The sequence below is a fragment of the Athene cunicularia genome, assembly GCF_003259725.1.
Source record: "Athene cunicularia isolate RWA chromosome 27 unlocalized genomic scaffold, athCun1 chr27_part1, whole genome shotgun sequence".
NCBI classification, from domain to species: domain Eukaryota; kingdom Metazoa; phylum Chordata; class Aves; order Strigiformes; family Strigidae; genus Athene; species Athene cunicularia.
The window spans coordinates 2,995,651-3,010,489 of NW_020799138.1; the positions used below are offsets into that span (position 1 = coordinate 2,995,651).

Below are 14,839 nucleotides of genomic sequence, written 5' to 3' on the forward strand. Positions count from 1 at the left end.
GCGGGGGAGGCCGCAGCACGGCGCCGAACCCCCAGGCCCGGCTCCAGAGCCCGGCGGCAGCAGGAGCAGCGCAGAGGCCGTTTGGGATTCGGCCCCTCACACAACGGGAACGGAAGCCACACGGGGAACCCCGCCCTCTGAGTGTGGGTTGGCTGTATTGCCTGTCACTTAGACTCGCGGGCATTTATTGGGTGGTTTGCCCGTCCGTTTGGCATTATTCGATCTTCTATTGGTCTTTTTGCCCTTCATTCCAAACGGACGCTCACCCTCTGGCTGGGATAACCTACCGTTGCGTTTGATCCCGCCCCGGAGGGAGGCCACGCTAGTTCTCGAAATCTTACTGGCTACCAGGGGTCGCAGTGGCCTGAGGCGGGATCTTGAGCCCGTATTGACAATTGAATGGCTGGAAGCAATGTCAGTCAAGCCGGCCATGGGCGGGTGGCGGGGGGCACTTCAGGAGAACGGTGGTGCCGCGTGTTCGAGTCCCGCTTCTGCCGAGTGGCTGACGGGGACGGGCTTGACTCTAATTAACTGAGGCTTAATTATGGGGTTTTATTTTTAGTAGCATGCAGCAGCATTGGAGTGTGCCTGTCGACTTATTATAGGAAGGGGCGCGGGTGGGCATCGTCTTCCTAAGGAGCTCCTGCCTGGAGCTGGGCCGGCTGAGGCCCAGCGTCTGGCTTGAGCCCCGGCGGGACGCTCAGCTCCCTCAGGGCAGGGCCGGGCGGGTGTCCCAGGCCCTGGCACGGGGTGCAGAGGCCTCCTGGCTCTCTAAGCCGAGGCACGGGATGGGGAGGAGGTGTCCCGGCCTCAACCAGCTGAAATCTGGGCTGGCTTGGGTTATAAATAGCCCCTTTGTGGGACTGTGCCTGCCTGGGGCCTGGGCAGGGGCTGGCGGCTGGTTTTAGCCCCCGTACTGCCCCATGGGGTAAGATCAGCTGGGGAGCGGCAGGTTTAACCTGCTGAGGGCAAAGGGTCTGTTCTTGCTTCTCGGGGGGGCACACGGTATGAGTTATGGGTGATCCTGGGTCTAGCCCTCCTGAAGGAGCCGTCCCATTTGGACAGGAGCCGTGTCCCCTTCAAAGGGATGTAGGATGGGCTTTAGGTATCGCTTTGTCATCTGAACTTGCTGCAAGGACTCTTGGTGTAATCTTTGCCTGAGGTGCGTTTGCGAGGTCATTTCTCATACGCAGGGGAACAGCAGCAGGCTTGTAGAAAAGATTTTGCAAATTGCTGCTGAGCCTGAACTGTGTCCTATTGGGAAGGAATTGCTCAGCAAAAAGCTGCCCCCTTGGCCCCATCCTGGACCTGTAAGACCTGCACTTGGCCTCTGTTAGCCACACATTCCCTGGATGAAGCAACTGGGGTTTGACCACAGCCTTTTCAGGGATCTTTGCAGATTAGCATCTGTGCTTTGTACTGCCAGGGATGAATTCACGGACGCTCCCAACAAACACAGCTGTAATCCACGTTAGGTGCCAAAAACATCTTTATTAGCAAAGTGTACACTAAAACTCCAGAGAAAGAGATGCTCACAGTTTTACTACTCTCAAAGGGAGCTCGATACATTACTTGAGCAGGCGGCCTAGGACTGTCACAGCATCTAACCGAATGGCAAGGTGGCAGTGCTAAGTGGGCTTCTCCTACGGGGGATGCTGCGGGAGTCTGCCAGGGAAAGGACTGGAGAGGAGGAAGCATCTATCAAACCTTTATCAAAAGAGAGAAGCTGGGAGGAAGGGCTGGAGATGAGGTGTCTGGGGCTTTTCGGCTTTCTGGGATTGTGCTTTTGAGTTTTGTGCTTTATGCCCAGGCCTGTGACCAGTTGGGTTTATCTGGGGAGTTGTTGGGTTTTGCAAGGCGTGATCAGCCTTTCTGGAGAGGTCAGTGCCCTAGGACTCATGCTGAAGCATGCTGAAGTGGCAGGGGCTGTTGGCCCTTAGTTTCTCAGTGGCAGTCAAGTAGGACAAGGATAGCTTCTGTCCTCTGTCCTTGTCCTGGGCTTCCCACCTGCAGCTCCCCCCAGCACCGCACTGTGGAGATCCCCTCCTCCTCTGGTGACTACCCTTTCTGTAATGCCCACAGGCTCTGCTGGGCTAAGCCCAGTACCAACACAATGGTCCCTGCTCCAAAGAGCTGACAGCAACGTGGCCTCGTGGCCAAGAGCTGTGGGTTTGCTCTCCTCCTGTCGCTGTGGCTCACTTGGCTTGCACCATTCTCGAGAGGAAGCCTTGGCAAGGAAGAGGTGGTGGGTACCGTTTGGCCTAGCCAGCTTGTTGGTGGCCGTAAGAAAGAACTGCTCTGGGTTCACTATAGTGTGCAAATGAAATCTACTCTATGGGATCCGCTGGAAAACGTTGACCGTGGAAGCCAGCCACTCTATACTTCCTTTCACGGTGGCAGAAGACAGCTACAAATTATACCCCTGAGCCAATGGCATTGTCCCCCGTCTTACCCTTGCAGTCAAAATCAACATCAACTGACCGAGCTCACAGTTGAGGTTCCTCTTGACTTGCTTCGTAGCCCCCACATCTCTAACTTCCAGGAAGCACTGGGTCGGAGAGGTGTCTCTGAATGTCCTGGTGCTCGGAAGATGCTTCCAAGTGCTCAGGGAGGGAAGGGAAACGAGAACCCCGGAAGAGTCCCTGTGTATTTGGTGCCCTTTGGTGGGGAGGCTCTGGGTTCGGGAGAGGTGGGGAATGGTGCTCCTGCTCGGAGTAGACCATCATGGTTTCGTCAGATGCCACAGCGAGGTGCATCCCGCTTGACAAGGAGTCCCTGGATTTCAAGTGGAACTTTTCTACCTCCGCGTAGCTCGGGCTCTGGTGGGAAAGAAGGAACAAGATGGGTTACAGCAAAAGAAAACAAGGACTCGTGCTCTCCTCACCCAATCAGCATCCAAGACCCAAAATGTTAATTTTTGCCTGAGGAAGCCTCAGAGCAGAGAAACCCACTCCCCTCCCTACTGATGGGGCAACCTGGTGGTGCTGCAGATGGCAGGATGTGCCCCAAAATCAGTGATGCACTGGGCAGAAGCATCTCTAGGTAGACCTACTCCCATTGCAGGACCCCTGGGCTTTGCCTGGACCCACAAATGCTCGACTGTGCTTTGCGTGACAGGTGACTGAAGGAAACCATTGGCCCTGCAGGACCCACCTGCTTGGGGCAGAAGGAAGCTTGGCTGGTGCTGAGCTGGGAGCGGTGGCCTTACCTGCTCCGGGGTCGTCGTCTCCTCATCCTCAAGGGGTGTGCAGGGGGCGAGCGGCTCCAGGCTCCGCGGGAGGATGCCGTACATGGCCAGGTTGTGGGAGGACGGCGAGATGGGGCTGTATGCGGGCGGCACTTGGGACAGCTGGCGCTGCAGGAGCTGGAGGATTATATTAATGTCTGACGACATCCTGGACTCCAGCCTGGGGACAGAGCAGCCCGGCGTTAGCACAGCGCATCCTGCTGCATCCCACGAGAGCCAGACCCGCGGCTGGGCAGGGGAGGCACTGGGGAGGAGGTGCCGATTCAGCTGCCTGAGGGTGATGATGCTTTGCCTAGTGCTGCTTGGTGAGGTTTTTAGCAGTGCTTCAAAGCAGCGCTGTTGCAGAGAGATCAATCCTGCCATCTCTCTCCTGCCACACTTAATCGTCCCCTGCCCAATTTTTTGTGGAGCCTGACTGGGATCTGGGACAGGGAACTGAACAAAGCTAAAACTACCCCGGAGGGGAGAAAAAAATTGCAATGGTTAGTATTAATCTGGATCAATTCTCCAGGCCAGCTGCTTGTGCTGACAGAAAGGAACAAGGCAGGTAGGTGCCAACAAGTTTTAACTGAGGAGTAGAAGGAGATGTAAAAGTAGAGTAAGTCTCTTCCTTCTGCCTTGTCCTTGACTGCAAGGAGCAGCTCTGGCTGGAGCAGGCACAGCCCCCCTTGCAGGCAATGTCCTGGCAGCACTTACAGAGTGGGTAGGAGGTCTGTCCCTTGCTGCTGGGGATGGCACGTTGGCGAGACACCGAAATACGTGTGTGGGCACTACGGTGGTGAGCTTAACGTGGGCAGCAGCCATTGGAGGGAGAGACAGCCGCACATGTGAGTGCTGCCTGGGGCCTTTAAACCCACGTCTCTGGTGCGGGCTCTTCCTTCTCATTCAAAAATCGTGTATTTGTTCTTATTTGGAGGGCAATGATGTGCACAAGGCTTGTTTGCTCAACAAGAGGATGCTTGCAGCTCTTTGCAACAGGAAGAGGAGGCCTGCGAAAGGCTCAGGTCGTGAGCCTGTGGGTGGTTTCATGTCTGCTGTTGCATCGAGTTTGGAAGCAGCAGCAAAGCGACAGATCCCAGGGTGGTGGCACAGCAGCAGATGAGGTGTTGGGCTGCAGCCAGGGTCAACACTTGCAATTTGAGAAGCTGCTGCATTTGCAAAGTGCTCCCACTACCTCCCAAAGGCACACAGTGTCCCAGGGGGTCAGGAGGTGGCATCTGCTGCACGCAGTGCCCACTGCAGCCACCCCTGGAGAGCAGGAGAAGGTGATGACCCAGACCCCCCCTGGGTACTCTCCAACCCTGTGCCCCAGGGACCTGCCCACCTGCTGAGCTGGGCCTGCAGGAGCTCCAGCCTGGACTCAATCTGCCCCGGCCTGTAGTCACTGTGCAGGGGGATGTCCCGCGAGCTGTGTACCAAGGAGATGTGTTGCAGAGGCTCTGGGTGGTGGTTTGGCCTTCGGTCCTCCCAGAAGGTGAACATGTTGGGGATGTCCAGGGGCGTGGCTGGAAGGAGAACAGACATCTCAGCACTTCTGTCTTGCGTCTACCAGCCCCACTGGCATGGAGGTGCTGCAGAGTCCATCAGCCAACATGTTCCTGCAGAGCCATCACCTTGACATACATGGTGCTCAGGGAGAGTCCATCACCCTGGCACCACGGATAGTCCATCACACTGGCACCCAACATGCCTATGGAAGGCACATAGTATTTAGCCTCTTGGGGCAGCCCCAGAGGTGTCCCTGGGTGCTAGGAGAAACTGCAAAGCACAGGAAGGATGGAGCAGATACTACTGGCGACAAAAGACAGCAAAGACCCATGGCCACAAGCATGGCTCCCCTCAAATCTGTGTGAGTTGCCTGGCCCTGCTCCAAGACAAGGCCACCATGCCCAAGCATCCCTCACCACCCTCCTGCCAGCTTTGGCTGCAGCCGTGGATACCTGCGTAGGACTGGCTGCTCTCTGCTGCCTGCTTGCCGACCTCCGTGCTGCCAGCGCTGGTGGTGACAAGGCTGAGCGCGGGCAGAGCAAAGTCATCTTTTTTGGATGTGGGGAAGGGCTCCACTTTCATGGGGCTGCCTGTCTTGGCCTCGTCATCGCTGGTCTGGGAGCAGGGAGTGGTGCTGCTGCCCAGGTCGTCCCACCGGTCCTTACTCAGCGGGTCCTGCGGGTTGGTGAGCTCTGAGTAGGTATGATACTGCTCTGCATCAGAGATGCCCGTGTCTGGGTCTGTGGGGCAGCACAACAGGTTAATTTGGGGAGTACCACACATGGCAAAATCAGCCCCCAACCCCTCTAGGGTGCCTGTGGGGCTGGAGAACCCTAAGGAGAGGGAGGGAGGCAGGGAGGGAGGGAAGGCAGCATGGGTGCCCCCCGGGTGGGGGACATACAGGCTGGTCTGCAGAGACAGAGGCACCGAGAGCTGCCTCTGCTTTGGGGCGCTTGCGAGGGCAGTAGTTAAATGATGATCCCGCTGCCCAGCCCTGTAAGCCAGGCTTTGCTGATGCTGTGGGACTCACCAGGCTTGTTGGTCTGGCAAAGGGAGTGCTTGCGTCGGCGCGCTCGCCGGTAGGTGCAGTCATACTCCTCGCTGAGCGGTGAACGGGGAACGCTGTCTGCCTGAGGGATGAGAGGGGCTGGTCACCAGGGAGAGGGTGCCATGTTCCATCCATGGGTGTCAAGGCCCATCCATGGGTCCATGTCTCATCCATGGGTGTCATGGCCCTGGGTGCCATGGGAGTTACAGCCCATTCAGCATCCTCCTAAGGCTGGTCTCCAGCTACCTCTGCCTCTCCAACACTACCCTGTCCCACCCGCTCCTGGACTGATTGAATAGCTCAAGGGATCCTAGAGGCTGGCCTTGTTGCTCTGAGACTGAGTTGAAGGTGTCAGGGCCATAGGGAGGGAAGGAGCACCCTGAGGTGGGGCAGGACATCCTGAGGTGGGACAGGACATAGCATTTGACGTTCTTTTCTACCTTACCAGGCAAGTGTCTCTGAAAAAAATGTCAGGAAAGGACAAAGTCCAGTCATGAAGTGTAAAAGTCAAACAGCAATGATAAAAATGCTCCAAGCCTTTCATGGATTTCAAACCTGATTATTTAAAAAGGAATTTTCTGAGGAAGCTGCTACCCAACTCAGTGAAGCATGAGAATATTTCTTACTTGAGCAGCCTCAAAACATGTGTGTGACCCACTTGCCCAGGCTGCAGCAGTCCTAGAGATGATTTACAGGTACTACAGAGCAGAGTACTACTGACACAGCTTGTGGGACCAACTTTTCTGATAAGCTCGGGATGTGCAGTATGCACGTGTCTGCTGGGCTGTGGGGGAAACCATAAATCCATGGAGAGTGCCTTGGGAAACGTGGCTGTTGGCCAATCCACACCAAACTGAGTGAAGAGCAGCTGTTGACACCCTTGCTTCAGCTCTCACACTTGCCAAATTTAAAGCATTGACCACATCCCTCCCTGGGACAGCCCTGGCACTCACATCTCGCAGGTTGAAGGTGATCTCTAAATTGCTCCAGAAGTTGTCAGAGAAGGCTGGGTACATGTCCAAGACCTCCAGCAGGTCCTCCCGCTGGATCTTGTGCAAGTCACAGTAGGTCAGGGCCCTCACGTCGGCATTGGACTTCCCTGGGCGGGCGTAGAGGCTGATGGGCTCCCCAAAGATGTCATTCTTCCCTGTGCCAAGAGACAGCTCATTAGGGGGAGGTGGGCACCCACTCCATCTCCAGAGGTAACTGGACCAGCAGACCTCACTTTGGGGCTTATGGACAAGGGGATGCCCAGCAATCCCAACCCTGATTGTGGACGCTGGGGATTATTACACTGTGAAAGCCATCACTGATGGGGAGACCAAGCTAGGGTAGTGTTGTCATCAGTGATGGCTGGGGACTGCTGAGTCATGCCCGACTCTCCTCACTCCTTCATGGCCTCTCCCTGACATCTACTGGGATCCTCCGCTCCCTGTCCACTGGTGTGGTGACTGGCCAGATGTTGAGGAATAGCCTTTCCTTCTCCGGGACATGGAGACATCCTTCGCCCCTCACCTGCCACCCTTTGTCCACAGCTCATCGCCTATCACCCATCACCCTTTGCCCCTTGTCCATCACCCCTTGCCCTCCCAGAAGGAAGGACTTTTCCACCTAAGATGGCCACCACAATGTCTTCCCGGAGGATCTCAATGGAGCCCCGGGAGATGAAGTAGAGTGTGGTGAGGACATCTCCGTAGTGCACCAGGGTGTCTCCGGGCGGCGCATGAGTCGTCTTGAACTTCATGGCCAGGGCACGCAGGCAGCCTTTGCTGGCTCCTCGGAAAGCCTTGCAGTTCTGGAGCAGCGTGCGGTTGAGGTGGAGGCAGATGTCTGCCTGCAGGCAGTCAGGGAAGCCCTTCAGCACCTGCAAAGAGCGAGGGAGAGATGCTGTTACATCACCATCCCTGGGAAAGACAGCTGTGGCAGCCCCGGGAGGCTGTGTGACAAGCAGCGTGACACGGTGGGACCAAATGGGGAGCCCCTGAGCCCAGAAAGCCGAAGCTGGGGACATCTGATCTTCCCTTGGTGGACGCCTGCCTGCCTGTCCCTGCCTTGTACTGCACATGGCTGGGGATGGGAGCACTCCCAAGCAATAAATAATAATAACCAGATCAATCTATTTATACTCACTGGTGGCATATCCCCCTTTTCATCTTTACGCCCACTAATCTTAGCTGAATGAGATCACAAACTGGTAACGAGGTGCTGTCCTAATTAAACAGCACCTGCCTGAATGCCAAGAAGCAGCACGGGCCAGTTGTGTGCAGCAACAGCTAATTATACCCGTGGCAAATACCTCATATTGAACAAAAGCTAGATCTGAAGGTGAAATCAAGGTAAAACTCGCAATACGGAGAAAGCTGCTGCCATCAGTGACTCATGGTGCCAGGACAAAGTCCACCTGGGTTTGGGTTTTTTTTGGAGAGCAGCATATGGCCCTGGGGTGCCCCTTGCTCTCCTCTCTGTTTACATCCCACTGGTGGCCAAATCTGGGACAGCCAGGCTGGGGCTGGTAAGCATGTCTCGTTCCTGGCTCCATCATGATCTCACAGGCTGGCAGCAGTGCCTTAGATTCCCTACTGGGAAATCAGGGGTGGACGAACTGATCGGGCTGTGGGATGATTGACTGGATCACATTTGTGTCTCAGCAGCATCCAGCAGGAATTGGTGTGAGCGGTGGCACGTCCAAGCTGCAAGCTCAACTCGTCACAGGGGATTTGTGACCTGGGTTTGCACTAAGCCAGGAAAACCTGTGCTTGGTAGCGGGCCACAGCTTTGCTTCTAGTTATTGCCACACATGTCCAGCCCAGGGTGTCTCCTCCATGGGAGAGGTTTAGCCTGAAGCTCTCCCAGGAGCAAACCACCAAATGCTGCCGTTGTTTAATGTGGCAGCACCAACTGAAGATGGAGAGATAGAATTCATGCAAATTTGTGTCCTGATGGTGCTCAGGGATGGAGGAGGATGAAGTCTTATGCAAAAAGGGAACATGAACTGGGAATGAGCAGGCTAACAACTTGCCTAGGGCCAAGAGATAGGGAGTACCAGGTCCCATGTCTCTCCTTGCCTTGTCCTTTCTCATTCCTCTCTCTGCCTTGCAGCTGGCCGAACCAGCACATTTATGCACTGAACCCTGTGTGACTGTGAGCTGAGTCCTGCCACCCCGGCCCCAGCCTGGGACTCCTCAGCTGAGCCCCCTCCTCACTCCAGTGTCCCGGCGCCATCAGCACAAGCCTCCCCGCCAGGCTCGGAGACACGGTGCCTCTCCAGTGTGGCTCCACTATTGATCTCCCCTTTGCTAACAAACAGCCACTCTCTGGGCTCTAATTAAAATGGATCGAGGTTTATTTAAATGTCCTCCTTTCCCTGCTGCCGAGAGCAGGATGCACTTTGCTTAGCAACCAGCAGTGTGGAGAGGAGCTGGATCGATACCTGCTCCGCAGCTCTGTGACACCAACAGACACCAGCCTGAAAATGTTCGGCATCGATGGAGACTCAGCTCCTCACCAGTGTGCCAGCACCAGACCCGCACTCTGGCCAAGAAATGTCCTCATGGCCCCAGAAAGCCTCTGGGTAGATGTGGAGGGATGGACAGACAGAGGGGGAGAAGGAGGAAGGGAGATGCAGGAGGCAGATGGGCAGACAGACTCTGTCTCCAGCCTCCCATGTCTTCTCCTGCCTCCTCTCCACTCTGGTCAAAAGGATGGAAATGTTTGGGTGGACCCAGAGCCAGACTCTGGGTCATTCAGGACAAGGTGCCATGAGGACGTGGAGCCTCTGTGCCCTGTACTCACCGCATTCATGTCAATGCCATTGGTGTAGGACCAGGCATGCTGGAAATACTCCTCCAGGCGCTGGCGCAGGGGGTTGGGGATCTGGTGGAAGCGGATGAACTCCTTGACCCGCAGCATCTGCGTGTGATAGCGGGCTGTGCCCGAGTACAGGCGCTGGATGATAGCAGAGACATTGCCGAAGATGCTAGCGTACATCAGAGCTGCAACGAGAGGGCAGGACATGGGGAGGTGCATGTCCAACTACATCGGACCTGGAACCAGAAGATTGCCAAACCCCGTATCTACCATGGACCTGAAACCAGTGGGACCTGAAACCCATATTTCTATCTATCACTCCATCCATTTGTTTGTGCAGAAGAGGCATAGGCTCTCCCCGTTCCTCCCCAGAGCAGCCCCTCCAACCTCCAATGCAGGGATGGGGACAGCAGGACACACGCAGGCACTCACAGCCAATCAGCATGACACAGATGGAGAAGATCTTCTCAGAGTTGGTGTTAGGTGAGACGTTGCCGAACCCCACACTGGTGAGGCTGCTGAAGGTGAAGTAGAGAGCAGTGACGTATTTATCCTTGATGGACGGGCCGGAGGAGAGGTCGCTGTCATTGTACCGCTTGCCGATCTGGTCACCCAGGTTGTCCAGCCAGCCAATCTTGTGCTCCATGTAGGGCCGCTCCACGTTGCCGATGGCATACCAGATGCAGGCCAGCCAGTGAGCGATGAGGGCGAAGGTGCACATGAGCAGGAAGAGCACGGCTGCTCCATACTCAGAGTAGCGGTCCAGCTTGCGGGCCACGCGGACCAGGCGCAGCAACCGGGCGGTCTTCAGGAGGCCAATGAGGGTGGTGGTCTGCAGGGGAGAGGTGAGAAACCTCAGGGACAAGTAAAGGATAAATCTAGCCAGAGGCATGTCTCCATGTCTCCAGCCTAGCCGTGCTCCCTCTGAAGGATAAAAATGCATTTCTAGAGCATGAATCACCTTGTCCTGGAGGTGACATCTGAAATAGGTTAGATGAATTATGCCACGGAAAGGGCAGTTCCCCTCTGCTGACCATAAAGGAAACAAGCTCTGGGATTACAGGTCAGCAAGTGAGAGGAGCCAAGGCCAAGCCCATGTTTCCTGATGGGTTCTCACCTCGCCAACAGCTGCCTTTCATGCCACCCCACAGGCTCTCAGCTGAGGTGGGGCCTCCAGGTAGCACAGTAACCACAGGGCCATCCCATTACCAACATTTTGAGTCTGGCTGGCAATGTGACCCCAAATTTGGCCTCTCTGGCATGTGAGGCTGGTCCCTAAACCAAGCTCCCATCCTGCTCTGCTGGGTCAGCGCCAGCAAGGGGAGAGGGTCCAGTGAGACTTACTTTCCATCTTAGCACTTACAGTGGGGTCTGTGTGGCTGTCTGACCCTACTAAATAAAGTCCCAGGTTCCAGCTGCTTATTAAAAACCTATGATGACATCCTTGTCCTTGTCCATCCCTTTGACCAACCACCCCTCTCCTTGCAGATCTAGCCATCCACTGCTTACATCAAGCCATCACTATCTCTCTTTCTCTTCCAGTCATCTCTCCCTGATCCATGAGACCCCTCCTATCCTGATGGACATCCAGGCCCTGCCTGTACCTCATCAGAGCCGGAGCGATAGATGAGCAGGTCAAAGGGGATGGCAGCGACCATGTCAATGAGGAACCATCCCTTGAAGTAGTGGATGGCGATCTTGCCAGGGTGGCTCACCACCTCGTCGTTGACGTTGACATAGGTGGTACGGAAGTTGATGACAATGTCCACGATGAACATGATGTCCACGATGAGGTCAATGATGTTGAGTGGGTCACAGGAGTAGCTGCAGTCCCAGTGCTTCTCCTCCACCTGCTCCTCGTTGAGCAAGAAGGCAGCTGAGTAGGGGGTGAAGACAGCCGTGTAGATGACCAGCAAAAGGATAAGCCAGTCCCACACAGCCTTGAAGGGACTATAGTGCAGGATGGTCCATCGGTGGATGCGGGGCGCCTGCAGCTTGTACTCAGGAAGGACATCAGCACCCAGGGACAGCACCTGGCAGGAGATGGGTATGAGAAGGACAGGAGACCAGGAGAGAGGTTGGATAAGGCCAGGAGCCAGGTAAGGTGTTCCCACGTGCTGGTAGGGCAGTGAGGACCATGCAATGGGTTTCCTACACCCTCTTCACCTTCGCTGCCTTTGTATGTGTTTGTCCAGGAGGCCACAAGGTGAGATGCCCACTGTGGCTGACACCAAGGTCTGCCCAGCTCCTCATCTGTCTCTGATGGCCAGAGCACCCTTGGCACAGCTGTTTGCCTGTTTTATGCTGTTCAGACCCTCCCATGCCAGCAGAGAGGAAAGTGCCTCCTTCTGCCCTCAGCTCTGTGCCATCAGCCTGGGAGCTGCTGGGTGTCCCTGGCACAGGGCTCGGGGACTGGGCAGCTTGGCCTGCAGTCCCACGGCTGTGCCATGGCCTGGCCCCGAAGGTGATGACACATTAGTCATCTGCAAGCCTTGCACGGTGCCTGTCTCAGCCCCAGCAGCGACCTTCCCCTTGATGTCCCTCTGGCACAGACGTCCTCCATAGCCAAGGGGACAGCTTGGACCATCCACAGCAAAGCCTGGCCTCGGGCAATGCCCATTGCCCGTCAGAGCATCCGCAGGGATGCAAACCAACATGCAAACCAACATGCAAACACCACCCCATGCGTGCAGGCACCCTCCCATATTGTCATGTGTCCCCAGGTCTGTCTGCCCTCATGGGGACGTGGTCCTGTGGCACCCGTGAGTCCCCACATGTCCCAGACCTGTCCCAGCTTCCCCCTCCAGCACCAACACCGGCTCCCGATGGGCTCTGAAGCCACCCTGGGGACACAATGCAAGGTGCTGGGGACCAGGAGGGCCGGGGCTGTCCTGCTTTGGGTGCTGTGAGATGGTGGCATGAAGGGGCTTTGGAGCTGGGGACAGCCGGATCCTCCCTCCCTGCCCCTGCTGATCTGTTGTCCCCCTCGTGTCCTTGAGATGCCAGCCACCAGTGCCACCTGCGAGGGAGGGCAAGGGGCCCTTCAATGTTCTCTTCTGGCACCCAGCCCCCAGCTAAAAGGGTGCTTTCTGCTGAGCTGGAAGGAGAGGAGGGAGGAGGCTCCACATGCCCCGAAGCCATGGTGGTGGACACCACCATGCCTCTGGCAACAGAGCTGGAAGAAGGGCCTGATCCTTCCTGCACTGACACCCATCTTGTTCAAGGGTTCAAGGGCTTCCCAAGGGCTCCTGGTGCTGCAACCCAGAGCGTGCCCAGCCCCCCGCCACCAGCAGCCCCGGGACATTGATGGATCCCGCGCCCTGGGGGTGTCCCCTGCTCCTACCTGCCTGCAGCTTGCCCGGCGCCCCAGGCGGCAGCTGACCCTCGAAGTCCGGGTGTCCACCATGGGGGCCCCCAATCCCGCACGCCCTGGCAGCGACCGGCACGGCGGACGCAGCACCGGGGCCGTGGCATCGCCCATGCAGGCACGCATGCACGCAGCTGGGCGGGTGGGGGACATGTGGCTGCGAAGGGCATTTGGGAGCCCCGTGTGGATTAATCAAACCTAATCAATGCTGGGGCCCCCGTGGGGACGAAAGCGCCAATGGGGCAGCAGGAGCTGCCGACGTCGCTGGTGGATGGAGAGGGGAGGGATTGGAAAAAATGACCCAAACACAATCGTTGCGGAAGGGAATGAGGCACCGGCTGGGCTTGGGGACCAGCTTCCGCAGGGCCGGCAGGGAAGGGGACAAGGCAACACCGGTAAAATGCTTGGTCCCAAAGCTAAGATGTGCCCAGCAGACCTGAGACGGGCTCCTACGCCTTGTGTCTGAGAAAAACAGCAATGGTCCCACCCTCAGCAGCCAAATCCCCCTGTCCTGCCTGGCCAGAGGCAGCTTTGTGGGGCCAGTCCTGAATTCAGGCCCTGAAATGCTGATCCCCACACTGGGATGCCTGTCCTGCCCCCCATCCCTGCTCCTAGCACCCGGCTATTGTGACAGAAGCAAGAGCAGGTCAAGCCCTGTTGTTTTCCAGGCAGGAATTAATAAAAAAACCCACAACTCCAAAGATTTGAGGCAGAGAAGGGAAAAAAAACCCCAAAAGATCATCCAAACCAATGCAGAGCATGGGAGCAGCTGCAGCCTTGTCCCTCTCTGTCCCTGGGGATGGGGAGGGCTGTGGGTGGCACCCCTGGGTGGCCTCAGTGGCCCTGGGAGTCTCCACTGGTGGCAATGCTGGCTGCCCCTTCCCTCTTCCCCTTCCCCTCTCACTTACTGGCTTCAGCTGCAGCTGCAGGCTCTTGGTGTGGGGTGTGGGGTGCTGGCAATGGGGTGCGGGGTGATGGCAGTGGGGTCCTGGGTGCTGGGTGCTGGGCAGCAAGCAAGGGAGCGAGACAGCCACAGGTGGGAGGAGGAGGAGGAGGGAGGGAGGAGGGAGCAGGGGCCGTGCAGGCTGTGGGTGACAGAGCGGGGAGACTCTCATGGCTCTGGCTAACCCAGACCATTGCTCGGGCCCTGTGGGGTCCAGCGGCTATGTGCCTTCCTCCTCCCCCAAGCTGGGGATGGGGATGAGGAGGGGGACACCAAGCTGCGGAGGGGGCCCATGCCAGGGTCACCAGGAGACCCTCAAGCAAAAGGGAGTGGGCAGGATCAGGCCTACGGTGCTGGCTGCAGGCAGGCACCGACCCAGTGTCCCTCCCAGCACAGATCCTGACACAACTCGGCCCCCTCATCCCTGTCCCCAGCACCCTCCTGCCCAGCTCCTCCACCACCCACTGCCCGTGGGAACTGGGGAGGTGCCACCTGCAAGATAGGACCCCAGCCTGGTGGCACCGACCACAGTGTCCCCACGTGCCTCCAGCCATGTCCTGGAGCCGCAGCCCTGGCAGGCTGAGCCCGGCACATTCATTGCACTTGTGACCTGCCCTCCCTGCCTGCTCGCTGTGGGGCCAGACCACCCTGACCAGCCTATGTCTGCCTCTCCCTGCTCACCAGCCGGTATTTTTAGATGCCGTTAGCAGTGTCTCACCGCTGTCTCTGCCTCACCCGTGACTTATTTATTGCCCAGGAGCGGGGAGCCATGGCTTGATGGGAGGCACGGGGAACATTGGGGTGAGGACTGGCAGGATGCCCGGGTTCCCTGAGGCCATGGAGAGATGCAGTGGGGAGGAGAGGGCTATCCCATCCCATCCCATCCCATCCCATCCCATCCCATCCCATCCCATCCCATCCAAATTACCAGAAATACTG

The 14,839-nt window shown here is 57.1% G+C and overlaps 2 protein-coding genes across 4 annotated transcripts in view; both read right to left on the bottom strand.

Annotated features, from left to right (window-relative positions):
- Positions 1-119, bottom strand: part of DCAF7 (DDB1 and CUL4 associated factor 7) — a 17,172-nt gene extending 17,053 nt beyond the window's left edge. The window contains exon 1 of the mRNA XM_026864715.1: positions 1-119. The gene's annotated coding sequence lies outside the window, so the exon portion shown is untranslated.
- Positions 120-1,471: 1,352 nt separating this feature from the next.
- Positions 1,472-14,839, bottom strand: part of KCNH6 (potassium voltage-gated channel subfamily H member 6) — a 30,209-nt gene continuing 16,841 nt past the window's right edge. For 2 of the 3 annotated variants that reach the window (XM_026864683.1, XM_026864682.1), the window contains 10 exons: positions 11,195-11,623; positions 10,023-10,422; positions 9,576-9,775; positions 7,395-7,647; positions 6,737-6,930; positions 5,766-5,865; positions 5,188-5,475; positions 4,572-4,752; positions 3,209-3,407; positions 1,472-2,819 (listed from right to left, as the gene is read on the bottom strand). In XM_026864683.1, the coding sequence (XP_026720484.1) occupies positions 2,532-2,819; positions 3,209-3,407; positions 4,572-4,752; positions 5,188-5,475; positions 5,766-5,865; positions 6,737-6,930; positions 7,395-7,647; positions 9,576-9,775; positions 10,023-10,422; positions 11,195-11,623 (2,532 nt within the window). In that variant the 3' untranslated portion in view covers positions 1,472-2,531. Of the gene's footprint in view, positions 2,820-3,208; positions 3,408-4,571; positions 4,753-5,187; positions 5,476-5,765; positions 5,866-6,736; positions 6,931-7,394; positions 7,648-9,575; positions 9,776-10,022; positions 10,423-11,194; positions 11,624-12,933; positions 13,773-14,839 lie in introns of those variants that run through there. The other variant, XM_026864684.1, reaches the window with a different exon arrangement.